At 39.1% G+C, this 26,299-nt stretch overlaps 1 protein-coding gene across 8 annotated transcripts; it reads left to right on the plus strand.

Moving 5' to 3' along the window:
* The first annotated feature begins 377 nt into the window (after positions 1 to 377).
* On the plus strand, positions 378 to 24,727 carry NFYA (nuclear transcription factor Y subunit alpha). 8 transcript variants are annotated; one of them, XM_069489110.1, is made up of 10 exons: positions 378 to 449; positions 6,552 to 6,699; positions 8,198 to 8,284; positions 11,165 to 11,311; positions 16,553 to 16,684; positions 16,877 to 16,982; positions 18,260 to 18,426; positions 19,565 to 19,738; positions 20,570 to 20,671; positions 24,256 to 24,727. In XM_069489110.1, the coding sequence occupies exons 2-10, from the start codon at positions 6,625 to 6,627 to the stop codon at positions 24,307 to 24,309; spliced, it is 1,044 nt and encodes a 347-aa protein (XP_069345211.1). In that variant the 5' UTR covers positions 378 to 449; positions 6,552 to 6,624; the 3' UTR covers positions 24,310 to 24,727. The 8 variants fall into 8 exon arrangements, with proteins under 8 accessions (XP_069345211.1, XP_069345218.1, XP_069345210.1 ...); XM_069489109.1 differs by lacking the exon at positions 378 to 449 and adding an exon at positions 603 to 823; XM_069489114.1 differs by lacking the exon at positions 378 to 449 and adding an exon at positions 603 to 823 and having other exon boundaries at positions 18,278 to 18,426.
* Positions 24,728 to 26,299: the final 1,572 nt, after the last annotated feature.

Raw genomic sequence — 26,299 nt, forward strand, 5'->3', positions numbered from 1 at the left:
GCGGCGCTTGCGTATTAGCCCCAGGGGTGTGTCCCAGTGGCCCCTTGAAAATGGGTGGGCAGTCGGCAAGGGAGCTAGTTGGCGCCTGCGTGCTACAATGCTCAGGGTGGTGTTTGAGTTGAAAGGTCCTGCGCGCCTTGAAAGCGCCTGCGTATTCCTTCGGCCGGAGGTGGAAACTAATCGGGGAGGTGGGCGTGGCTTCAAGGGACGCCTGCGCAGTGCTCCTTCGGGGGGTGGAGCGAGCCCGGAGCTGGAGTTAGGGGGCGTGGTCTCAGAGGCGCCTGCGCGGAGGCGGTTGGAGGGAGGCCCGATTCCCCTTTGTTCAAGTTCGCCATTTTGCGAGGCAGCGGCAGTGGCGGCGGCAGCGGCGGCTGGAGCCTCTGATTGGGTTTCGGAGTCCGGTACTGGAGCCAATCAGCGCGGGCAGCGAACCGGGGGAGCGAGGCACGGTGAGTGTGAGGAGCCAATATCCAGCGGCCCAGAGCCGGCCCCAGCGCCCCGATTGGCGGGTCTCGCTGACCACTCAGGAGAGGCCCAGGCGCCCGTCGAGCCCGGGGAGTCGAGCTGAGCTTAGCCGAGCGGGGCGGCTGGCGGCCCCGGCCCGGAGCCTGCGAGCTCCTCGGGGCACTCCCGGCCGAGGCCTGCAGGGGCCGCCCCGCGCGAGGATGGCGCCCCCGGGAGCGGGCACTTCAGGGTCCCGACCCTTGCATGGTGCCAGTGCCACTTGGGAGTGCTCTCCTTTTCCCCGACCCTCCCGCCCAGGTTCTCAGGCCCCAGGCTCGGGGGTGGTGGGCTTGCCTGCCGCGAATGCCCCTACACTCAGGTACACACGCGCGCCCCGGGCCTCGGCGGTTTCCTCCTTGTCGTTCCGGCCTCACACTTAAACCTGCCCTTGCACTCTACGCTTCGGCCCTTGAGACGGGAAACACGTCCCGCGGGGCCCGCGCCCCACAGCGCTCGCGAGGAGAATCTGCCTGCAACCCCTCTGGGTCGGGGGGAGGGAGGCCTGCGGAGGGTGGGCGCTGCGGCCACAGGGCCGTGAGTGCGGCGGTGGCCTCGGAGTGCTGCACGCCCGCCCCCACAGCCACCCGGGTCGGGGGAGGGGGTCCATTAGTTCGCCCACTCCCCCTGCCCCGCCGCGCCCCTCCTCCCGGCCCGCTTAGCCCGGGTCTCCGGCCCGGCGCCGTTACCACCCCCTTTGGCTCGTCATTTCCTCTCCTCCCCGCCCCGCTCTCCGTCGCTGAACCGCACACCTCCGTCTCGGAGCCCAACCGAACGGTCTCCCTTTCTTGCCCGGGCTGTGAGGCCAGTCCATTTGGTGCCTAGAACCTCACTCTTAGAAGATGGGTAGCCTTGTGCATTCTTTTTCCTGGAGGCAGCACAACTTGCTGTTCTTGTTAATAGTCTTATCCATTGCTCATTCTGTGAATTCTCCCTTGGGATTGTAGTACAGTAATATTTTCTTTGCTTTCACTTTTCTATGTCACTTTGATAGTGTCAGCCTAGGGTTTTGGTTGTTGTCTGATACACTTTCTAATCCCGTGTTAACTTTTTCTCAGCTGATACTTAGAAATTTAAGAGTGTTGTGGGGTTTTCTTTAGGATGAGAGTAAATTTCCAGTGGCAACCAATTATCTAGCAGTATGTGCCGGGCATCATCCTTGTGCTAAGGAGGGAGTGGGTAGAGGTAAATATCTGTGCCTGCCTGGTGGAGACTGGCAAGTGAACAGCTAGTTAATACCAACGGTTAGAGCTATAAAGGGGCAAAGTTCAGTGCTGTGGGGTACTGATGCCTGAGCTAGCAACAACCTCGGTGAAATGCTTCTCACCACCACACTTTTGATTGACTTTGACAAATGGTGGGATTTCTTCAGGCAGGAAAGATGGAAGAGCATTGCTCACATAAAAGCATGTGCAGGGGCCTCAAATTGTTCTGTGTGCTTGAGGTATCTTGCTAAGGAATTTTTCGAAAGCAATTATTTTGTCTGGAGGTTCAGGTAGAAGGGATCTAGAACTATACGTTTTCCAGAAAAACAAGTTTCTGACTTGTGGGTTCTGCCCCCTAACATTGGCTTGACCTCTTTTGGGGAAGGAAAGATTTTTGTCATAGGACTTTAAAAATTATTTTTGCTCATGTGAAGTATTTAGTGCATTCCCTGGCACATAGAATAGGTTGTCACGTTTACTAAGGTCATACAACTGGCAGGTTTCAGGACACTTCTAGTCCAGTGCTCTTTGCAGTACGAAAACTTTGGGGACAGTTTTTGTTCTCACTTTTTACAATGAGTTTTTCTTTGTTGTTAAAATATTTTCTAAATTCATTTAATTCCTACATTATCCATATTGATAGATGGGGCAGGTTATATTTGCCTTTGGAATAGATGTTTTAACCTTGGTAATTTAAAAATGGGTATATCTGTGACATCAAAACCGCCAAATATGTTTGCTAGACATCTTTCTAAAAGGCATTTATAATGTAGTCGCTTTTTTTGCTAAACATCTCTAGAGTCTCCATCTGTCTGTGGAACAACTTCTTTGCCTGGCATTTTGAGAGACAGTAGTGTGGCCCCTTGTGCTTCTGGACATGGGGCCTTTTAGTCTGTTCATGTGCCGAAATTTTCCTGTTCCCGTTTTTATGCTCTCTTGATTTGGAGTACTTTACCCTCACCCACATCATCACGTAGCTGAATCCTTCTCACACTTAAGACCAGTTTAGATGACACCTTTTCCTAAAGACTTCGTTGATTTATCCCCCAGCTAGAAGAAATGTCTGCCCTCACAAAGAAATCACTTTTCTCCCAGCTCCCTTATTACTTTGTTTCTCTCTCAGGATTCTAGTACACGTTTTCACTATGTTACAAAAGTTAAAGACTCTTTGAAGTTAAGATCATCATCAGAGATTTCTTTTTTATTTGTTTTGGTTTTTTGTAAAGATGAGGTCTCACTATGTTGCTCAGGCTGGTCTCAAATGCCTCACCTCCCACCTCAACCTCCCAAAGTGCTAGGATTACTGGAGTGAGCCACTGTGACCTTTTTTATTTTTAAAGCCTTTAGAATAGTGTCTGGCACATCATTAGTGGAGAGAAGTAACAAATTAGGAAGCTCCAATCCAGAAACCTGTAGGATGATGGGGAAGCTGGACAGCCCTTTGTTGTCTGTCTAGTCTTATTAAACATGTATCAAGACCCATTTGTTGAGTTATAAAATAAATTGAGTAGGTCAGTGCTGCTGATAATTTTTTATGATAGAAAATATCAGTACATCTTATGTTGTAAAAGGATAAATATTATTTCAGGAAACTTTTGTTTCAGTTACATATGTTTTGTTATGTGTGCACTGAGTTGAAATAGCAAAATGTGTTTCTCACTGTGGGTTGTGGTCCAAAAAGTTAGAAAGCTACTGTTCTAGCCTTTGCCTGGTAGTCATTGTCAAATATGGTAATTTGAGGGCTTTTCCTACCCTTACACTAGTTGGGTTTCTGGAAATTTTGGTTCACATAGATGAGTTCCTAGTGGTCGGCTAAATTTCAGCTTCTGAACCTTGAAATGGTGGGGTGGGAATGATACAGGAAGAGAATTTTTATGCTAGCCAGAAGAAGCACATACCCCACACTCTCTTTTCTGATTCTCTCTCTTTGAGGAAAAAAATTCAAAACTTTGTGTTACAAGCAAGGTGTGGACAGACTAACTCTGCCTGGCTTAATTTGGTCATAATCTTAGACAGAGAAGCACTTTAGGACAGACAGTGTGTCAAATTATGTTGCAGTTCTGCTAACTGAAGCTCACAGTAGTAGGAACATATGGCTTCAGTGAAGCTGGTTGCCTGTAGAATTACCAATAACAGTCTCAGTATCATGCTACAGCTGAATCACTTCCTCATTAATGTAAGAGAGAATTGCTACTAGATTTGAAGTTGTTTCCTTTTTTATTCTTCAAAGTATAATAGATTTGAATGTTCTTAACTTGACTCATTTATATTACCAGGATAAACTAGTAAGGAAAAAAATCTGTATAATGTCTTAACTATTAGTCATTACCATGTGATTCGTGATATATTTTAGTCTTATGTAAATTTCTGGAAATCAGTTGAGGAAGGATCTCATATGGGAAGGGGATTTGGGGGTGAGGGAAGTGTTGAAATACAGAAGACATTCCTTTTTTTGTCAACTTTTTATTGAGATATAGTTTAGACATAAAATGTAATCATTTAAGTGTACATATTGATGAGTTTTGACACATTTGTACACTTCTGCAACCACTGCCACAATGAAGATGTAAAACACTTTCATCACTCCAGACATTTCCTAGTGCTCCATCCCCATCACCTCCCCCTTTGCATCTCTCTCCATTCTCCAGTCCCAGGGAACCACTGATCTGTTTTCTGACTCTACATTACTGTTTTCAGGATTTCATGTAAATCACATATATTCTCTTATGACCTTAATTTTATTAGTTTAGAAACATAAATGTATTGTGCATTAGAGACAAAGCCTGTTAAATTCCCTAGCAGAACTACTTAGTCTGGCTGAAAACCTGATTTTTCTATACTATGCCCAGAATCTCTCAGGAGCAGACTTAGTAAACCAATTCAGAAGAGACTGGTTGGTGAGTATGCAGTGAGAAATAACTGCCAAGATGTGTTGCTTATCATATTTGCTCCCTGTTGGCCAATCTATATGTAAATCCAAATTATAGCTAGAAATTTGCCTGGTGAGCATTCCGTTAGAGCAAGGGCAGTGCTTCGGAGAACCATATGGCCACCTTGCTGTGATGGCATAACCTGTTATTTATGATTCATATACACTTATGTTACATCCATCTTGGTTATGAGTAATGGGCTTGATTAATTTTTATTTTAAATTTTATATTTTCCCAGCATCTAGTATAAAAATATTCAAACATACGGTGAAGTTAAACGGATTTTACAGCAAGCATCTGTATACCCACCACCTGTAGTTTACTGTTAACATTGTATCATACTTGCCTTACCAGATACCTATCTATCTCTCCATCCATTCATCTATCAATCCATCTTATTTTTTGATGCATTTCAAAGTAGATTTTAGATATCCATGTATTTCTTCCTAAATACGTGGACATGCACTTGAATATATTTTTTATTTCTTCCTTCACACCATATTGAGACACCTTACAAGTGATTCATTTCATCCACTATGTGTGGATTTATGGAGCGTGATACCTTACTTTGCCCCAGTAATGTGCAACTCAGTTAGGTCACATCATTTTATCATTCAAATTTTGGAATTTTTGAGGGCCTAGAGAAAAACTGGAGGGAGAGGTTTACCTACATTTTGTTTCTACCTGCCCTCTCCCCATATTTCCAAGATGAATTACCCTTTGGTAATTTATATATTTTAATTTTTGAATGCTTTAAGGTTCTCAAATGTCACTTCAGTTTATCTAATTGTACCCTTATTTTTAAAAGAGGGTGGTCCTCAACTCTTAGGGTGTATGAAAAAGATAAATTTGAACATTGACTGGATATTTAATAATAGTAAGGACTTGTTAATCTCTTAATGTTTGAAAATGGTATTGTGGAGACACAGTATCATTGTGATAAAATGATAAACAAGTCTTTATTCTTTAGAAATAGATACTGCAGTGTTTATAGAATTTGAGGGGTAATATGCTGTCTGGGATTTGCTTCAGAATAATCCAGGGATGGGGGATATGTGAGATAAGATTGGCCTTGCTGTTGAAGTTGAATGATGTGTTTGGAGGTTCCGTATACTGTTGCCTCTACTTTTTGTATATATTTGAAAACTGCCATAATAGAAAGTTAGAATTATACAATAAAGGGTGGGGTGTTAGTAGGCATCCAAATTCAAAACTGAGGAATATCTTAAGTTGTTTTTAGAGAAAATCATAGTCTTAGTACGTCATTTTAAAGTTTTCCTTACATCTACCAATCTATAAATATCATTGTTGTCATTAGTATCATTTCTTTTTATTTCTTGCTCTGGATTAAAATGCAAACCCTTAAACCTTTCCTTGAGCTTTGTTACTTCAGGCCACTTAATTGAGATTTTGATAAACAAAATATTGGAGGTAAGGTCTGTGGTAAACTCCTTACTAAGTAATAAACGCTGAAGTTTTAAAGTGCTTACCATATGTAGCAGACTGGAGTAACACATGTTTAGTGGGCAACAATTATGTGTTACAGTGTAACTTTATTCTTTAAAGTATATATGTAGACCTGAAAATAAGTGTTATGTAGGCCTTATAACAAAGCAATGTTGTAGCTTAATGAGTATTTCTAAGGCGCAAGTGTTGCTCTGGTAGTATCAAAAGGTAAGGTTGCTAATAAGAAATGACCAAAAGCATTTTAAAGAATATGAAAATGCATTATATTGTTGTTATGATTGTACCATGTAATCCTGATTATAGTCAGTGATACTGAATATAAGCATTTCCTATTCTCTTATCCTGTTTTCTTGCAAAGAAAGTACAGTGGTAAGTTATCAAGGTTAATTGTCTGGCCAGGCCTTTATCAACAATCTCACTTTAGTTTCTTTCCCAACCTTTCTAATAGGTGTGCACCTCATAGTCTTCTAGTATCTCCAGAGTGAAGCTCACTGTGGACAGGATTCTAACTTGGAGGGACCATGGAGCAATATACAGCAAACAGCAATAGTTCCACAGAGCAAATAGTTGTGCAGGCTGGACAGATTCAGCAGCAGGTATGAAGTAAAGCTACTTTTACAGTACTGCTCAATTGGTTGGAATATTATCATGGGGAATTATTTGAGAAGTACCAGATCTTGTGAAATATTGGGTGTGATAGCTTGTGAAGCGCTGTATCCAGTCCATGACCACTTAGAATCTGCTCTTAATGAGGACCTGGTTTAATAATAAATTGTCCCTTTTAGCCCATTAAAAGTCAAAAGAACATAGTCTGTTTTAAGATGGAAATTTGGAGGGTTTTTTGGTTTGTTTTTTCCTGGATTCAATTTATTGTTTTCTCTTTTTGTTTGAGCTAACTTGTGGTTTAGTAAGGGTTTGGCCACAACTGACAAAGCGTTATAGTCAACTTCCAAGAAATCCACTGTTCTTTGATTTGGTCCACTACAGTTTTTATCTATTAATCAAAAGCTCTAGTTTAACATTAGGATAATGTTTAGACAGGCACTGTTATGGATAAGTACATATTAGAAAGGAATTTCTTGCTGCGGTTTATTCCTAACTGATAGATTGCTTTCTTGAATCTCTATACAGATCTCATTTTCTGATGCTTTATGCCTGGGTTTATTTTAGTAGAACTTCATTTTTTTCCCCCACTCCTAGAAGAAAAGAAATTTATATTGCTTCAGTTTGACCTTAGGCCAAGATTGATATCTTGGGAATATTTTATTTTCAAAAGAGAACTTAGCTAATGCAAAGGTAATGTTGATGGTGAATTGTTCTGATCTAATGATCAAAGGAAGCAACCACTCTTGATTAAAAGAGATTAATTATTTAAACTCTCTTGCTGGTCTTTCCTTTCACACAGCTACTATGGCTCTGGCAGCTTCCTTCAACTGCCTTCTTAGAGAAGGGGCTTCCTCAAAGAGTCCTCCATTCATAGCCTGGAGCGTGGATTTTTATTTTGTCCGAACTTACCATTAGGGGATATAAAAATAAGGTTAGATCACTGAAACCGTGACTTCTGAGGCAGTCCAGTTGGGGTAGAAATAATCGTAGTTTTAGGACACAAGAGCAGTGACCTAATGAAGATGATTTTGGTTCACAGTGATTAGCTTATTCTTCCTTTCTTGGTGATTGTATTTAGGTCCCCAAAATTGTTCATTGTCACTTAAGGCTGTTACAACATGATAAATCTGTTCCTGTGAACTCATTTGAGGAAATAAAAAGAACATTAAAATAATTGTATAAGCAGAAGGATCAAATTCCTATTTCTGAAGAGAAGGGACTACCTTGCAGATTTTTGTGCTAATAATAACAGCTATTTTGATGTTTTTGTGTCATGGAAGTGGAGACAAGGGCTAATATCTTTGATCCTGCTACCCTCAACACAACAGCTTAGTATAGGGAGTCTGTACATTTTGAAAGTCCTGGGTAGAGTGGGGCTTTGGAAAGACTTCCCTCCCTCTCCCTCAAGAGGTAAGGAGGTGATCTCATGTCATGAACTATACATTTCCTTCCTGGCACATTTCAAGCTCTTCCTATTCCTGTTCTCAGCAGCAGGGTGGTGTCACTGCTGTCCAGTTGCAGACTGAGGCCCAGGTGGCATCCGCCTCAGGCCAGCAAGTCCAGACCCTCCAGGTAGTGGTGCCCTCTCTGATTCTCTGTGAGCACTGCATGAACTTCTCCTCTCCTCATGTCTGGTGCTATTTGTATTAGGATCTCAACTAGGAATGGCAAAGTCGGTTGCATGTCTTTGATGCTGCTAACTTTTCTTTGAGGCTTACAAGATGCCAGTTTCCTAATGTTTCATGCCAAGTCATGTAGTGAGCCTGTATCAATTTTCTTGAAAATTGCATTTGGCTAGTGTGCTTCTTTGGGAATGCCTGGAAAAGAAATGGTTTAAGTGACAGGAAGAAATTCTTACACGTGGCATTAGAACTTATTCAGAGCTCCAACTCTGTCTCAATTACATAAAACTTAATGATTATTTGTATTATAGTGAAGGAAGCATATACATATATAAAGACACAGATGAACTAGATTAGATTGTGCTTTATTTTGATTAAAAGGGCAACTCAACTGCAAAATAATCGTTACACTTGGCAAGTTTTATCTAAGCACTGAATCCTGCTAATCTTAACTGATGTTTTTCCACTACCTTTCCTGGGGAAATAGTGACCTGTCTTATTACTAAATCTCTGCAGAGATTATCCTACATACCTCTTGGTTGGGCGGGGATGGATATGCTGAGTCTTAGGTATTACAGCCACTGTAAGAATTCTTAGTTAACCAATGCAGTTCTTTAACATTATGTATGGCCAAGATTATCCTAAATTAGGGCTATAGTTTGGCCAGTTCCTGTAAAAAAAATAGGATTAGGAAGCACTAGTATGCTCTGTGTCTAGGTTACCTTTACTAAAATGACTATATTAATATTTTTGAGAAATTGGCAAGATTTGGGTGCCCTATCTCTTTTTCTCCATTGAATTAGAAATGATTTAAAGTAGGACCTAGAATATAGAACTGGCATCTCACTCTATTATTTAATACTAGTGCTGCTAAGCATCCTGCAGTTAACTGCCCTTTATTGTATAATATTAATAATTATTTTGCTTTACCCTTTAAGTCCCACCTCCACCCCTGCCATCACTAGTGTTTGGTGATGATGTCCAGCCAATTCTGAACATAAATTAGGCTAAAAGAAGCTGAGCTTGTAGTTACTCTTGAACTGTATTTGAATCTCACAGTCCAACAGCTTGTTCATGTTTTTCATGCTTGCTTCATCTTACTCATAGATAAAACAGTATTTTGGATTGTCATTAACCATTTGTGGAATGGGAGTGTAACATGCTCTTAACTGTATGGCTTCTTGTCTGATGCATGTGTCCTTGTAATCATTGGTATGTTGTAAATACAGTGGGCTTTTTGGAGTCTCAAATCGTTCATCATGCGCACAGTAACATGTCAGTGGGGAGAGAAAGTAAGGTGAGGGATAGCCAGAAAATTATTGATATTTATGTTTTAAAACTTGTGTTCCCTGCTTATATAGATTTTGTTTAAAAGAAATGGAAACACTTTGCAGAAAAAATAGAAACCTTTCCTCTAGGGATCTCATTATATTTGGAGAAGTTTAAATGGTTCTTTCAGTTATTCATGTAATAAGTATTCTGAGAAATCTTTCCTAATACAGAATATGCAAACATTGGCATAGCAAAGGGAATTTGGTTTGGAATGGGGAAGCAAGGGAAGGAGAAAGCATGAGGGAGTCAGGCTGTAAACTCCTTAAAAGTAAAGTGGAGTTCTCAGTGGGCAGTTTAACAAAACCTGGGACTGGAATGTTCTGGTAATTCTGATATGGTTGTGGTGGTGGTGGTGGTAGGAGGGTCTTACTACCCGACCTACTCATCTAGGACAGATTGATCTTTTAATTAGTTGCTGTTATTTGAACATACTTGCACTATCATTAAGAATGAATATTTTATATATTCATTCTATACATATTACACATATAGTCTTTTATTGTGTGACAAATAATTCCTTGAAACAAAGATAAAATCTGAAAATGAAAGTTTTGAATTTTTAGCTGTTATGATGATCATTCCAGTTCACTTCTAAAGTGTCTCATTCTTTGGCTTCCAGAAAGCATTCTACTGGGTATTTTTGTATTGAGACTCAAGATATGACAGAGCACTTACAGTGACCTGGCTCATAGAGTAGCCTGTTTACTTATAGGACCTTGAAAGTTAGGAATTGTATTTGTACACTTGACTGCTCTTTGTAATTTCAGTATTTGTCATTGGCTCTGGTAAAGCTAAAATAACTACAGGTATTTCAGGGTCCAACATGAGGAACTCTGCTGTGGAGATTGCAAACTGACCAGAAAATGTTTCCAGAAAGTCTTTAGTAGTGAGCTCCTTAATCAAGAAACATATCTAGAATTCACAGAGTGAGATAAAGAGGGTAAAAGGTATACGTTTCATTTTTGCTTGATAGACTGTGGGGAGAAAAGGGTCTTCCGTATAAGCTTCCAGAGCCTTGTTACTCAGTTTCCTGGAGTCATTGCTGGGTACAGTTTGGTTTACTTTATCCGAGTTATTTAGAATTTGCACTCATACACCATTAGCACCATCACCTCTCCCTCTCATTGCCTCCTCTCCAGCCCTAACTAGAGACCATTCCTGGATGTTAGTTTAAAAAGGCAAATAGCACTGGCATCTTGATTAAATGTTTGTCATGATTTTAGCTGTGTTTGGTGCTAAATGCCTTTTATCTATTGAGACTTACCAAAGGCTCCGGCTATACTCCATTGTATCTGACCTTAAAGTATTGAACTTGGGCATTTGGTGACAGATACCACAGATAATTTGAGGGTAACTCAAGGACTCAAGACATACTTTCTTGGGGTCTCTCCTACCTTTTCCTTCTCTAGCAAGGCAGCAGAATAGTTCCAGTGATTGTCTTTTGGTAAAAACCATTTGGTGTCTTATGTTATTTCATTGTTTTTATTTTATTTCATTCTAGGTCCAGGGGCAGCCATTAATGGTGCAGGTCAGTGGAGGCCAGTTAATCACATCAACTGGCCAACCTATCATGGTCCAGGCTGTCCCTGGTGGACAAGGTCAAACCATCATGCAAGTACCTGTGTCTGGGACACAGGGTTTGCAGCAGGTGAGTGATATTAAAAAATGTTTTGACAGTATATCAAAGTAGAGGTTTTATTTATTTATTTATTTATTTATTTGAGACAGAGTCTCACTCTGTTGCCTGGGCTAGAGTGCCGTGGCATCAGCCTAGCTCAAAGCAACCTCAAACTCCTGACCTCAAGTGATCCTCCTGCCTGACTCAGCCTCCCAAGTAGCTGGGACTACAGGCATGAGCCACCATGCCCGGCTAATTTTTCTATATATATTTTTAGCTGTCCATATAATTTCTTTCTATTTTTAGTAGAGACGGGGTCTCGCTCTTGCTCAGGCTGGTTCGGACTCCTGAGCTCAAACAATCCACCCGCCTTGGCCTCCCAGAGTGCTAGGATTTACAGGCATGAGCCACCACCCGGCCCAAAGTAGAGGTTTTAAAGACTTAGATTGTTACAAACTGGTAGCTGATGACTGCGTTTAATTGCTTCCGGAACCCCCCATTTTGCATTTAGTCGGTTTTCCACCTTTATAGTAGTAGTACCAGTGATACAAACTGGAATTTTGCAGAAATTGGACATCTCCAGTAAGGATTAAGACATTAAGCATCATCTTGAATTGCTCTGAAGAATTTTGTAAAGAGATGAGAATCTACTTTATAAAGTATTTCATTGGTGTGACTTATGTTCACACTCCTGGGGGATGGGGGAGGGAACGTAACAGTCGGCTTTGGAAATTGTTGTTTTCAGTCAAAAGTGTTATTCTTTTCATTTGTTTTCATGTAACTTGTCATTTGTGTTTTCTAACAAGTACTAAAAAAGAAAATTTTTCAGTCTAAACTTATTACACACACCTAAAGCTATACTTAGAGCAAAATTTATAGCCTTAAATATTTACTTTAAAAGAAATGAAAAGCAATGATATTTCTTTTAAGAAATTAGGGAAAGAACAAAATGAGCAAAAAGTAGGTCAAAATTAAATAGAAACCTAACAAAAATGTAGAAATCCAAGTTCTTTAAACAGACCAATAATATAAGTAAATCCATTTGAAAGACTGATTGAAAAATAAGAGAAAGATAAAGATTAAAAGAAATGTGTGGGAATGTTACATATAACTCTGTAGCATCAGATTTTAAAATTAGAGGGATGTTTATCATCAAGTTGGCAGAAATTAAAAAGGGATTATATCCACTGCAAGAATAGATGTGGAGAAAAGGAAACCAGTACCATTATTTTTGGTAATTTCAAATTATAAAGTTATTTTGGAAAGACATCTCAATATCACTTAAATACTTAAACCTTTTGAGCTAGCAGTCCCACTTCTGAGAATTTATCCTATAGAAAGACAAGCATCAATATGTAGGGAGACATTACAGAGACATTCATCACAGCATTAAACTAGCAAAAAAAAAAAAAATTGATCTGAATGTCCATTAATAAGGATAAAGAAATAGATAAATCATAATATATTCATATATGGAGTATCATGTCATTGTTAAAAGGGATGAACTGTTGACTTGGGGGTGGTTAATAGTGAAACATTTTTAGTGAAAAATAATTTGCAGAGAAATATATAATGTGTGATCTTACCTTTGTAATTAATAACCAAGCCCCTGGAGTATATATGTTTATGAGCATAGAAAGGGGGCGAGGGAAAACTTAACTTTTTAATGTATCTGTATCTTTATATTGTTTTAACAGTTACAACAATCACATTAATGTCTTAGTTTTTCTGGAGGAATTTAATATGAGTTGGAAAAAAATCAGCCGTGATCACACTGCTTATAAATCAAACTTATAATCTTTGCAAATTCCCTTGTGTTTTTATGCAAAATTTTGGGGACATGATTTTTTATGCATGCAGGCTTTTTTTTTTTCTTTTCAATTTAGCTTATTTCTACATGGTTTTCCTAGTTGTCTTTTTTTTTTTTTGAAACAGAGTCTCACTCTGTTGCCTGGGCTAGAGTGCCGTGGCGTCAGCCTAGCTCACAGCAACCTCAAACTCCTGACCTCAAGCGATCCTCCTGCCTCACTCAGCCTCCCGAGTAGCTGGGACTACAGGCATGTGCCACCATGCCCGGCTAATTTTTCTATATATATTTTTAGCTGTCCATATAATTTCTTTCTATTTTTAGTAGAGACGGGGTCTCGCTCTTGCTCAGGCTGGAGTTGTCATTTTTAATTCTTTCATAGTGGTCAATCAATTTGATGAATCATAATTTTCAATTTACAAAGTATAAAGGTTTTGTTTTGTTTTTTTTTTTTTTGCTTTTGTTAGTAAAGTTACTGTAAATGTATTTTGCCATGATAGTTTTGTTAATATTTTTCAGTTGAATTCTTAAAGTAATTTCTTTGGAGTGAGGATTGCTTGGGCAAAGGGTAAGAGCATTTTTAAGCCTATTGGCTTATTTTTGCCAAGATAGAATTGTAGTTGGGATTAAAAACAGTTTGCACATTTCTCATGCATAAATGTGTGTGGCTTTAAATGTATTTTCAGTGTGTGCTCTTCTGTTTCTCATGCTATATCATTTCTGTCCTTCCTCTCCACTCCCGCCCACTTGCTGCACCTTCTTCACTGTTGAATACAAACACCGTGATTCAGAGCTAGGAACAGTGTTCTGTGAGTGTAGGGACCTGACTTTCATTACCAGGTCTGCCATTAAACAAGTTCTGACCTTGGCCAACTCATTTAATTGTTGGTTTTCTCATCCAAAAATACAGTTTATGTTGGGCAATATCTAGGGTTCATTCTAGCTCTAAATTCTGTGGTTTTATGGGGCTTTGTTCTGTATTGTTTTGCTGTAAGAGACCTTGAAAGGGTGGTTTTATTTCCCTGGTTCAAGTGGGGTTATAACTAATCACGCTGGAAAAATTATTTTCTATTATGTGATTAAAGCTCTAGGTGAGAGTCCATAGCCTCCCTTACAATGCTTAGGGCTTTAATTCCTTACGTATAAGAGATCGTTTCTCATTAGTGTTCTTTGAATGGCCATTTTTTTAAAGAAGAGTACTTCTTAACCTTTTTTGGATTGTATTCTCCATTTTACAATTTCAGTGAAGCCTCTGCCCTCTAAGTAAAAGAGCAGATGTCCAGATACTTGCAAAATTTTGCATACAGTTTTAGGTTAAGATCTTTGGCCTGATAAAGACAGTTGAACCAGAGTAGAGAACCAAAAAATAGATGTAAAAATATTGGAACTTGGTATGTAACAAAAGCATATTAGTGAAGAAATGGCTCAAGAATGATACAGAAAAAGAAAATTGATTTCTACCTCATAGTATATTAAAAAATACTTGCTAGATGAACTAAAGATCTAAATATAAAAAAGCATATTTGGAAAATATAGAAGAAAATACAGAAGAATTTTCTTTATGCTATCAAAGTAGAGGATTTCTTAAAGACAAAAAAAATTGATTTGATTACTTTAAAACTTGTATACATTGAAATACATTATAAGTAAAGATAAACAAGGTCCAGACTTGGAAAAGGTATTTTTAATACACATAACTGGGTTTGTATTCAGAATAGTTAAAGAATTTTTATGTATTCATACAAAAACAACAATCCAGTAGAAAACAGACAAAGAATATGAACATATAGGAGAGGAAATTCTAATAGCCAATATAAACAGGTATACTTTCCTATCTGGAACTCAAGAATGATATAGATTTAGATAACCAAATAAATTTGTTTACTTATTTATTCATTTGCCAACACTTTCTAAGTGACAATTATGAGCTTAAATGTTTGGAAAACATACCCTCCTTCCAAACTGCCAGCTCTGTTGAAGGAACACTCCAGTCAAAAATGTTTATTGATGGAATGAATGAATGATTAAAGAACTAAGGGGTGGGGAAATGAGGGGACTGGGGGGAAACTTAGTAGCTGTGTACTCTGACTCTTTTGGGTTTGGGGATATTCTTGAATGTAAAATGCTAGAAGTATTGAGCTGTGAGGCCTCCTAAGTGCTTTGTCTTTTGATCTTGGAAAAAATGTGTCCAGTAGTCATTATATGGAAATAGGATTCTATACACCCAACATTTAAAATGTTGTGTTACGGTTTAAGTTACAGAATTTCAGAGAAATATTTTTCAATCTTGTCAGGTTTCTGATTATACTCCTAATAAAGTGGCTACGGCCATTCAAACAAGAAAGAAAATAGATTTGGATAGCATAGGATCCCTGCTTTCCATAATTGCTATCTGAGGTTTAACTATACAAACCTAGGAAGAAAATAGGAAATACAAATTAACAAAAAAATTGGCAAATGTTGATGACAATATTGACTGTTGGTGAGGGTATTGGAAATAGGAATAAGAGGAATATAATCTGTTACATTGCCTTAGTTATCTATTACTATATAACAAATTATCCTAGAAGTTAGTAGCTTAAAACAACACACATTTATTTTATAATTTCTGTAAGTTAGGAATCCTAGCACAGCTTCGCTGGGTCCTCTCAGTGCCTCTCTGGAGGCCCTCATCAAGGTGTTGACCTGGGCTGTGGTCAGATCAACATTTGACTAGCGTAGAATATATTTTGAATATACTATATTAGGATGCATAATATTTACATACATAATCTGACAGATTTACAGACAAAATTTCTCTATAAAAAGTACTTCAGGGCCAGGCGCAATGGCTCACGTCTGTAATCCTAGCACTCTGGGAGGCCGAGGCGGGTGGATCGCTCGAGGTCAGGAGTTCGAGACCAGCCTGAGCAAGAGCAAGACCCCCGTCTCTACTAAAAATAGAAAGAAATTATCTGGCCAACTAAAATATATATAGAAAAAATTAGCCGGGCATGGTGGCGCATGCGTGTAGTCCCAGCTACATGGGAGGCTGAGGCAGGAGGATCGCTTGAGCCCAGGAGTTTGAGGTTGCTGTGAGCTAGGCTGATGCCAGGGCACTCTAGCCCGGGCAACAAAGTGAGACTCTGTCTCACAAAAAAAAAAAAAAAAAAGTACTTCAAAATGTATTTTCAAATGAACGTTCCTTTAAAATAAAATATATGTAACCATACCACCACTATCTTTCAAAAAACTGACACTGATTTCTTAATATCATCAGGTATCCAGCGTTCAGAATTCCCTGATTTTTTCATAAATAGGAAATAAGTTATCTCTAGTTCATAATTGAGGGCAGAACAGGACTCCTGTCTTTTTTCCTCTGAACATTTCCTGCTTTCTAGAGAAATTTGGATAACTAACACTCAGGGACCAAAAGAGACCAGTGTTAATAAGGTGCTAGCCTTTCTTTGTGTTTTCTACTGCAGATACAGTTGGTCCCACCTGGACAGATACAGATCCAGGGTGGGCAGGCTGTGCAGGTGCAGGGCCAGCAGGGCCAAACCCAGCAGATCATCATCCAGCAGCCCCAGACAGCCGTCACCGCTGGCCAGACTCAGGTAATTCCACTAGCTGTCAACATAGGAACACAACTCTGTTTTGGACGAGTCAGATAACTGAGTCAAATGTTTCATGTGTAGTAGAAATGGGGAAGAAAACCATCAAAAAAAAATTTTTTTTAAAGGGCCACATGGTTATTTTCTTTGTGGGTATCTTTGGAATTTATTGAATTGTGTCATTATTTCCTACAGACACAGCAGCAGATTGCTGTCCAGGGGCAGCAAGTGGCACAGACCGCTGAAGGGCAGACTATTGTCTATCAGCCAGTTAATGCAGACGGCACCATCCTCCAGCAAGGTAAGTATCCCCATAGGTTTCCTTGGGACTCTTTGGGCCATAATTTTTGTTTGTCCCTTGGGCAACTGCTTCAGAATTTTAGTGGTGAACTCTACATGACATATTTTTTGCACAAAAAAATTTTCTTTGAGTTCTCCATTGATTGTTGGTTTCTTGTCACCATACGTGACCAATACTGGTTCCATTTGTAGGGGTTCCTACAGTGGCCATTAAGACTGGTCCCAGGGATTGTGTAAATTTTTAATGCTTTTAGGGAAGAAATGTTTCTAAATAGAAGATTGGAAACAGGGAGTTTTTTTAATTGGTATAGGTAGAAACTGATCAGGAACCACTCTAGAGTGTTGTTGCTTGTTTTTTGTTATTTTTTTTCAGGATCACTCCATTATTAATTTATTCCAAAAAGACTTCTTATAGACCTACTTTATATACAGCACTTAACTAAGAAAGAAGAGTTCTCAAAGAGCCTCTAGTTTTGTAAGAAAGATATGTGAGCAAATAAATACTATGCAAGGGCCTTATAGAAGTATGTTACAGGAATAGATGGCACACAAATAAGGGACGACTTGAAGGCTTTTGGAAGCATGTGTTAGATAATGGGGTAGTTAAATCAAGAAAGGACATTTCACTTAGATTTCATGGCTAAAGATTTGACTTGTGGTTAAAATTTTGTGTTATACAAGGTCCAGAGAGTATAGTAGTAATCATGTGCTCTTGTACAACTCAGGAGAAGGGCCTAAAATGGATTGAGCCCCAGCAAGAGCTCTCACAGAATGGTGAACAGATTCTCAAATGCTGCTTTTGATAGTTTGGGGACTTAGAATGCTTGATTTGATTGCAAATTTTAATCCTGCAAATGACTCTTGGTCTGTTTGGGCTAAATAAATTATAGTTTATAAAATTTCTACACTGAAACAGATTGTTCGTATGTACAAGAGCAGTGGATATAGCTGTAGTCAGATTGACCCATGGGAGAGCAGGCTTCCAAACTTTCTCAGTTTTTGAAAACTGTTACTAGAATTCCCAAGGAAGTATGCATTTCAAGGATAGATTTACTCAGAGCCAGGTCCTAGACAGTTAATAGAATTTCAATAATTGTGATTACGTGGATTCTGTATAGCAAACCAGAGTGGAAGAGTACTTTTTCTCCCCTTGTGTCTTTTGGTATGTTTTTCCAGGGTGAGTGAGTGTGTGCCAGATAGAAGAGGGACTAACTATGTTCCCTTCTTTCTGTTCTGTGTGCCTGTTTTTTGTTTGTTTTATGTTTTGTTTTCTTAAAGTTACAGTCCCTGTTTCAGGCATGATCACCATCCCTGCAGCCAGTTTGGCAGGAGCACAGATTGTTCAGACAGGAGCCAATACCAACACAACCAGCAGTGGGCAAGGGACTGTCACTGTGACACTACCAGTAGCAGGAAATGTGGTCAATTCAGGAGGGATGGTCATGGTAAGAAAATTGATTCTTCAGCTTGCTGTTCTCATGTAACATAGTTTTTTATATATCTCTTTGTCTTTGAAATTTTCTCAAACTTGCAACTTGATGTCTCACAAAATGTGATTATAACGTTGACCTCTTGGGATTGAGATTGATCTTTAAGGCACTTACAGTGATCTACTTTTACAATAACATTATGACAAACTGTAATTAATTCTGAGCACCTACTATGTGCCAGGGACTATTCTAGTACTGGAGATACAACAGTGGATAAACAGGTATAACTATCTGATTTTATGCAATTCTATTCAAATAATGAAGGGAGGGATAGGGCACTAATCTTTGGGTAATAGAACATGTATTGCCTATGGTGGATGAAATAAGACATAAACTAAAAATTACAAAGATTTTAATTAATAGAGAAACCAAAAATGTGATATAAATATATTGGGAGGATAGAGAAAGAGAGTTGGGTGGTGTGAGTGAAAGCTAAATCCTCCTGTGTCAAAATAGGATGTTAGTGCACAGGACTTAAAATGGATAAATTAAGAATGAGTAGTAGTAGTATGCACAGAGGTGGAGGAAACTACCAGGAGAATCAGTGCAGCCATTCATAGTGTTTGTAGTAGGGCAGGGGGTGGGATACAGGACCCTGTTACTTGTTTCCTCATACATATGATAAAAAGTTGTATTTGTTTTGTTTTTTATTTGCTTGTTTAGAAAAATTAGGATTGAATTATATTGTAAATAAACTATGTAATTAAAATTATTTCTGTGACTATTGGCATTTAGTAGCACTTGGTCAATCTGTACCTGCCTTCCTTTTTGCTGTTTTATTATGACTCCTGTTCCTTACTATTAGATGGCGGCAGACATACCTAGGAAATAGATCCACCTGTGGACATGAATGTGGGCATGGTTATGTCCTTTGAGTATGCTCCTGAGCCCCCTATGACATGATCATCTGGGGTGTTTGTTTAAAATGCAGACCTTTGGCATAAATGTCCTCCAGGAATCTGTACTTAACTAAGTACCCTATAAAAGTTACTTTTTGTGGCATTCAGAAGAAAATAGATTAACAGGGACCAAGAAACTGTTTCTTGTGTCCATACTTCTGCCACCAATAAGCTCTGGTTTCATGTTCACACAGATGGTACCTGGGGCTGGCTCTGTGCCTGCTATCCAAAGAATCCCTCTACCTGGAGCAGAGATGCTGGAAGAGGAGCCTCTCTATGTGAATGCCAAACAGTACCACCGTATTCTTAAGAGGAGGCAAGCCCGGGCAAAACTAGAGGCAGAAGGGAAAATTCCAAAGGAAAGAAGGGTATGTAAAAATAACGTGGGGAAGGATATAGAAAGAGAACGGCAGAGTTCTACTTTTGAAATTATCTTTTATATGGTTTGTTTTTTTGAGTACCTTCCAAACAATTGAAGTTAGATAGATAGAAGTTAGATAGCTGTTTTTGTAGGAGTTAGCATTTGTTATTACTATATGCAGTTTCAACTATAACAACAATCAAAAAAACCTCAATGGCTTAAACAAGATTTTATTCTTACATGTAAAAAAAAGTCCAGTGATAAAATTGTCCTGGACCAGTAACTCATTTCCACAGTTCTCAAGACTCATTCTCCTGTCTTACTGCTAATATTCTTAGTCTACTCTTCATAGTCCAAGATGACTGCTTGGGCTCCAGCCTAGGAGCAAAGAGAACAAAAAAGTTTCTCTTTCAAGGAAACTTCCAAGAAGTTCTGTACATCTTGTTAGCCAAAGTGTGTTCACTTGGTCACACTTAACCTGCAGATAAAGCTGGGACATAATAGTCTTTTTACTGAGTAGCCATTTGCCCAACTAAAATTTGGCCTCTTATTAAAGCAAAAGGCAAGAGTATATATTGGGAGGTGTAGATAGTGATCTCTGCAATACTTTCTTAAAAATTGATTTAGCGTTCACATTGTTGTGGTAGATATATATGGTTTGGTTAGCTGCTATCTTATTCACTTAACTGTTTTCTCCAAAGCTTTCTTCATCATTCGAAGTCATAATTGTCCCTTGTGGCTTTGATCATAGCTCTCTTAGCCTTTTCAGGATGAAATTTGTGCATTAAATAACTATGCTGGTTCTGGCTAGTATTTAAATGGTTTATTTCTCTTGTAGAAATACCTGCATGAGTCTCGGCACCGTCATGCCATGGCACGGAAGCGTGGTGAAGGTGGGCGATTTTTCTCTCCAAAGGAAAAAGATAGTCCTCATATGCAGGTAAGAAGATTTATACCTTTTATTCTTCTCTTTATTATTAGATTATTATTCATTTATTTATTTATGGTTAAGCCTTCAGAGGTGTCCTCTTGCTATTTTCACACTCAGGGACTAATCATATTCTCTAAACTGGATGTAGTATTTTATCTCTTTAGATTCCCTTTGGACTCAAAAGCACTAAAGTTTCTTAATTCAGTGGCCTTTGTTCCCTCTTCACCTTTGCAAATTATTACTATTAATTGCTTCTTAAAAATCTCACTTTTCTTAATTTTCAAGGAACAGGTTTCATTGTTTCTTAGTGTAAGAGTAACAGCAGCAGCTGAAACTTACGTGAGAGGCATTAAGAAATTTTTGAAACATTTTTTTTTTTTTTTTTAATTGAATCTTCACAGCACCTTCAAGCCCCATGAGATAAGAATTATCATCTCTGAGTTTACTTGGTCCTCATGGGGAAAAAAAAAATAATCATCTCCATTTTACAATTGAATCTGAGGTTTAGAGAGATAAAGTAATTTGCCCAAGGTAAAATACTTAGTAAAATAATGCAACTGAAATTCAAACCCAGTTTGTATAACTCCAGAATTTACTCTATACTGGTTCGTCCATCTAATTCCACCAGTTATCTTATAAGCATTTCTGAGTCAGTATATCCAAAACAGAACTCTTAATTAATTTATTTATTTATTATACATAAGCACATATCTCAACAAGTGACATGTCTGTCCACCCAGTTACTAAAGCTAGAACTGTCCAATTCTTAAAGAAATCTTCTTCGTTTTTATCTCTAAAATTGTTAGTTTATTTTTCCCCTCCCAACTGATGGCCTGGCTTAATCCTCTCTTCTTTGGCTTAGATTAAGAAAACAGTTGCCTAATTGGTCTCCTTTCTTCCACTCTTGTCCCCCTCTAGTCCATTCTGCACATCTTAGTGTGATCTTTTTAAAGTGTATATCCTGTCACGTCACTGTTCTCCTCAAGCTCCTTTAGCCCCGACCCTCTCCCATTTGCACTTGGACTGAAATCCAAAATTTTTGCCATCGCCATCAAGGCTTGCATGTTCCAGCTCCTGTCTACTTCTAGATTCATTTCCTCCTGCTTCTTGCTCTCTATGCTCTTGCTCTCTGTCCAATGCTGTTTCCTGCCATGGGCTTTTGTCCTTAACAATTTCTAGTCTGTAATGCCCTTGACTTCATCTCTTTGCGTGGCTGTCTGTCTCTTATCTTTTAGGTCTTGGTGTAAACCTAAGAGGTGGTGCCTACCCCACTCTGTATAGAGCATGTCTCTTCTATCTCCCTATTTTTTTACATCTTCCTTTTCTTTTGAGTGTAATAATAATTGAATGGTTGTGTTTAATTGTTCAAAATTGTTTTCTTCACTAGACTATAAGTTGTGTTGGGGTTAGAGCATTGTTAACGTTCTCTGTTGTATTTATTGGACTTAGTACTATTTAAGTAAGTTAGTTGTGTTTAAGTGCTAACTTAGTTGTGTTTATTGGACTTAGTGTCCAGTTCTGAACAAGCTTTCAGTAAATGTGGAATTAATGGAGTCCTCCCATATACTGATAACTTCATTCTGCATGAACATCACATTCCACCTGCACTATTGCAGTGTCTTCTCAATTAATCTCCACTAATTGACCTTATGTAGTACTGCCAGATCAGTCTTTATTAGACAGTATGTTTTTTTTAATCCTGTAAGTCCCCTGCTCAGTGATGCATGCTAGTTCCCTATTTCTTAACTGCATCCAGTCTCAAACTATTTCTTTATAACTTCTAAGCACCTTTGCCTCATTACCCCTCTAAACAAATGTAACCAGGTTTCCTCAGTGTCCCCACACTAGAGCACGTGGGGATCAAGGGAAAAAACTTCCCCTTCACCTTCTGAAGCTTTGCTGAAAAACCAATTCACAAAAGGCAGATTAATTGGTGAAAAAGCATATGAATTTATTTTAAAGTGTATAGCACAGGTGCATTAAAGGAGAATGATTACCCAGTAACCCAGCGAGATGATTATATACCCTGCTTAGGGAAAGGGAGATGGGGAAGTGTGGATGATTTTAGGGGGGTAGTAAATGATTTTTATGGAAATTTATTGTGCTTAAAGAACATACAGTGGCCTGAAACAAAAGTCTGTTAGGGCTATGGTTTGTGACAAAAGTCTGTCTCAAGTTTGTTGACAAACTTCAGTCTTAGTTCCTGTGATATGAGTTCATTTAATGAAAACTCAGGGAAAGGACCAGAGGTAATTGTTTTCTTCTTTGGCAGGTCCAGATGATAGGCAGATAAGGAACTTCAGAGAACAAATTCATCCTGTGCTTTGGGAGAAAAAGAGGATTGAGAGATTGGGAGAGGGTGGGTGTCAGAGAGACCTTACAGCTTTTTCTTCAGTTCAGCACATCAAAGTACCATATTTTGGGGTATCAGTTTCTGAGCCCCAACAAGTACTAACAACTCTTCCAGTGCTATTAGTCCTCACTGGTAGTGTGAGAGCCTCTCCTTTCTCGTTGCTATCATTGCTATTCCGTCGTGCAGTGTGAGTGTGGTCTGCCAGCTCTAGGAGTGTATTGTCCTAGGAACTCTGCTAATTCTGTTTGCTAACAATATTGACAATGGTCAGTTTACTGAGTATCTTTTAGCCTTTATTTTATAGATAAGGGCTAAAAGAGGAGTACTTTTATCTTTATCTGTAAAATGGAATACCATTGGATACTTAATAGGAATGTTGTGGGGGTTTCATGCAATAATCCACATTAAGCACCTACTTAGTGCTGTACCTAGTGCATGGTAAGTGTGTAGTAGATGCTAATTGCTGTTCTTGCTCATTATTCAAGACCTAGCTCCAGTCCTTCCACCTCCAGGAATTTTTCAGCTTCTCCAATCTTGCCTACTGAGGTCTCAGGGCCTTGGTATGAAGAAACTAAAGGTGGTTCTTGTGGAGTGCTGTATAAAGTCTCCAGGGACTGATGCTGGTGTTAATACTGCAGGTCTTAAGTAAGAAGTAGCACACAGAGTTTAGTGGAAAGAAGATTAAATGGGAGTTGAGGGATTTGGGAGTTAGCTCTTGCTGGACTCCTGAGTAACTTTCTAACTCTAGTCCAGGCAGATTACACATCCGAGCTTCAGATTTGTCTACAAAATGAGTGCATTAAAGTGTTTAGATTCTAAAGTTCTAAACTTTACAGCCCTGCCAAGTACTCAGTATTTAAATGTGATGATCAGAAAATAATTACAAAAATACAGCATGACATGGTTTCTCTGGATCTTTTTCTTAGCCACCTGAATACCCTTAACCCCTTAAGGGTAGAGTACAACACAAGATGCTCAGGAAAGAGATAGACTAGCAACTCTGGAGTGTTTAGCCAAGGAGTGCCAAACACTTATCCCCTTAAGAATAAGGTTTATTGTCTCTTCTTGCCTAAAGAGGCTGCACTTTTTAAGCCATGTGTGCAGATTTAGATGCATTACAGGCCTTTGGTTTACTTGGCAAAGTTGTATGTATTCTATTGAGGAGAAGTAGTGAGAGCCAGGAGTTCCCTCTTGCTTTTGCAAAAGACTTTAATCATTATTTTGCCATCCTTGTCTCTAGGATCCAAACCAAGCTGATGAAGAAGCTATGACACAGATCATCCGAGTGTCCTAACCCCAGGCCATCTAATGGAACTGATCAAGGTCTATTCCTTGCCACTGTTTCCACTGTTCCAGGAAATTGATCAGCTCTTCCAGTGGGACACTGATGATCACATTCTGCCCTTTTCTACAGGACAGAAACCACTTAGTTTTTAATAAGTGGCTCAGTATTATAATTGCAGTGATGTCTGGCAAATTGAAGTTGCAAGCCTTTGTCTTACTCTTTTAGTCAGGACCTATTTCAGACTGTTGATGACATTGATATTTTATGGATTAGGATGATGCAAGGAGACACATGCCAGCCCAGCAGTACGCAAGCACTTATATTGACTGGTAAAGCCAGCCAGCCACCTCAGCAAGGAAGAACAACCTTCTCAACCTGAATGAACTACAATCGGAGAAGCCTCTCAGCCTACTCCTTCCCATGGAATTTACACCTGGCTGACTAAATGGACACTTTATATTCAGAGATGACTTCCAGGTGGGGAAGTTCCATCCAATAAATTCTCTGAGATACATTCATCCAATCTGTGGTAATAATAAGAATTTCTGTCTGCCCAGATGGTAGGTTGGTATCTTTGGACTCCAACCAAGAAAAAGCTAACTGGGGATACAATGATAAAAGACTGGAGCACTAAAAATATACATTGCTGAATCTCTTTTTTTTTTTTTTTTTTTTTTTTAGCTTTGAAAAGTTGTGCTCTGCTTGTCCCTCTGTTGACAGGTCTTCTGGACCGTGGTTCTTGATGTGGCTACTTCTAAGAATTTAGAGGGTATTGGACTTGGAAACTTGCCTTTCCTAAGAGAACAAAACTGTTCAACAACTTCTGTGCTGAAGAGCCGAGGACATTTGTAGTAACTCTTAAACAGAGAGCCAAACTAGTGATTTTCAATCATAGGCTTTGTGACAGCATTTGGGGAATTGTCAGCCTAGGAGGAGAGAAAGAGACAATAGTACATATACCCCTATGTTGTCATAGAGCATGATTCTCCAGTTGATGGATACCTGGGATGGATTATTAAGATAAAGAGACTAATTTACATTTACACTAAAACTTTTAACAAGCACTGAAAGGGAGATGTCTGAGATTTGGTCCCTGACAATTTCTGGAAAGCACTGCTTAATCACGCTGTTCTGGACATAGTCCAGATTACCTGCTAGAGCTTGCGGTGAATATTGGCTTCACTCTTACCACACATTGTGCTGGCCCCAGAGAGTGAACATTCTCATTCTTCCCATGGCAGCTGATTCTTTGGTGCCAGTTTTCATTTGTTTTCCCTTTCTCCATAGGCCTTGCACAGAAAGGTTTTCACATTGCATCCATCCTGTGGAAGTAAGCTGCAGAACTGGAAATAGAGATGCCTGCAGGGTCAGGAACTGGACAGTAGTTCCCAGAATGGGTTGTGCCTCAGAAATGTATTTCTTTTCTATATGTTGAACCCTGGGAGAACTAAGATATTTCAGAAGAGTTGGCTGCCTTCTCTGGAAGCAAAGAAGGAAATTCTTCTGAAGAACACTTGGAGTTGATTTAAATACCAAGGATAAAGATTGGTCCTTTCTTCTTTGACTTCAGTCTAAATATATTAAGAACAGAAAAGAAGTTAAACCCCAAACAAAAACGTCATAAAGGGAGATTATTGTTACAGTAGAAGTAGAGGTACAGAGCTATGCAAAGGAAACAGGAAGTGAAATCTTCCTAGCCCAGGGGATCTAATAATCTGTCCTTGCTTCCAGATGGCCAAAGGGCTGATCCTTTGGTAAGCTTGCTAGAAATTTCTGGCTCTTTACAAGTGTTTCATATATTAACCTTATTCGGTAAAGTTTTTCAGATGTTAGATTACTAAAAACACTGAGGAATTTATATTCCTTGTATAGGAGTCCAGGATGCAGAGTTCAGAAAGAAATTCCCCAAACCTACTTTTTAGTGTTTAAGCCACCAACAGTTCTAAAATGCTATTTATTTGCGTCTATAAGTTTGTACATAGTAATACCAACCTCATTG

Source organism: Eulemur rufifrons, chromosome 15 (genome assembly GCF_041146395.1).
Source record: "Eulemur rufifrons isolate Redbay chromosome 15, OSU_ERuf_1, whole genome shotgun sequence".
Classification (NCBI taxonomy): Eukaryota; Metazoa; Chordata; class Mammalia; order Primates; family Lemuridae; genus Eulemur; species Eulemur rufifrons.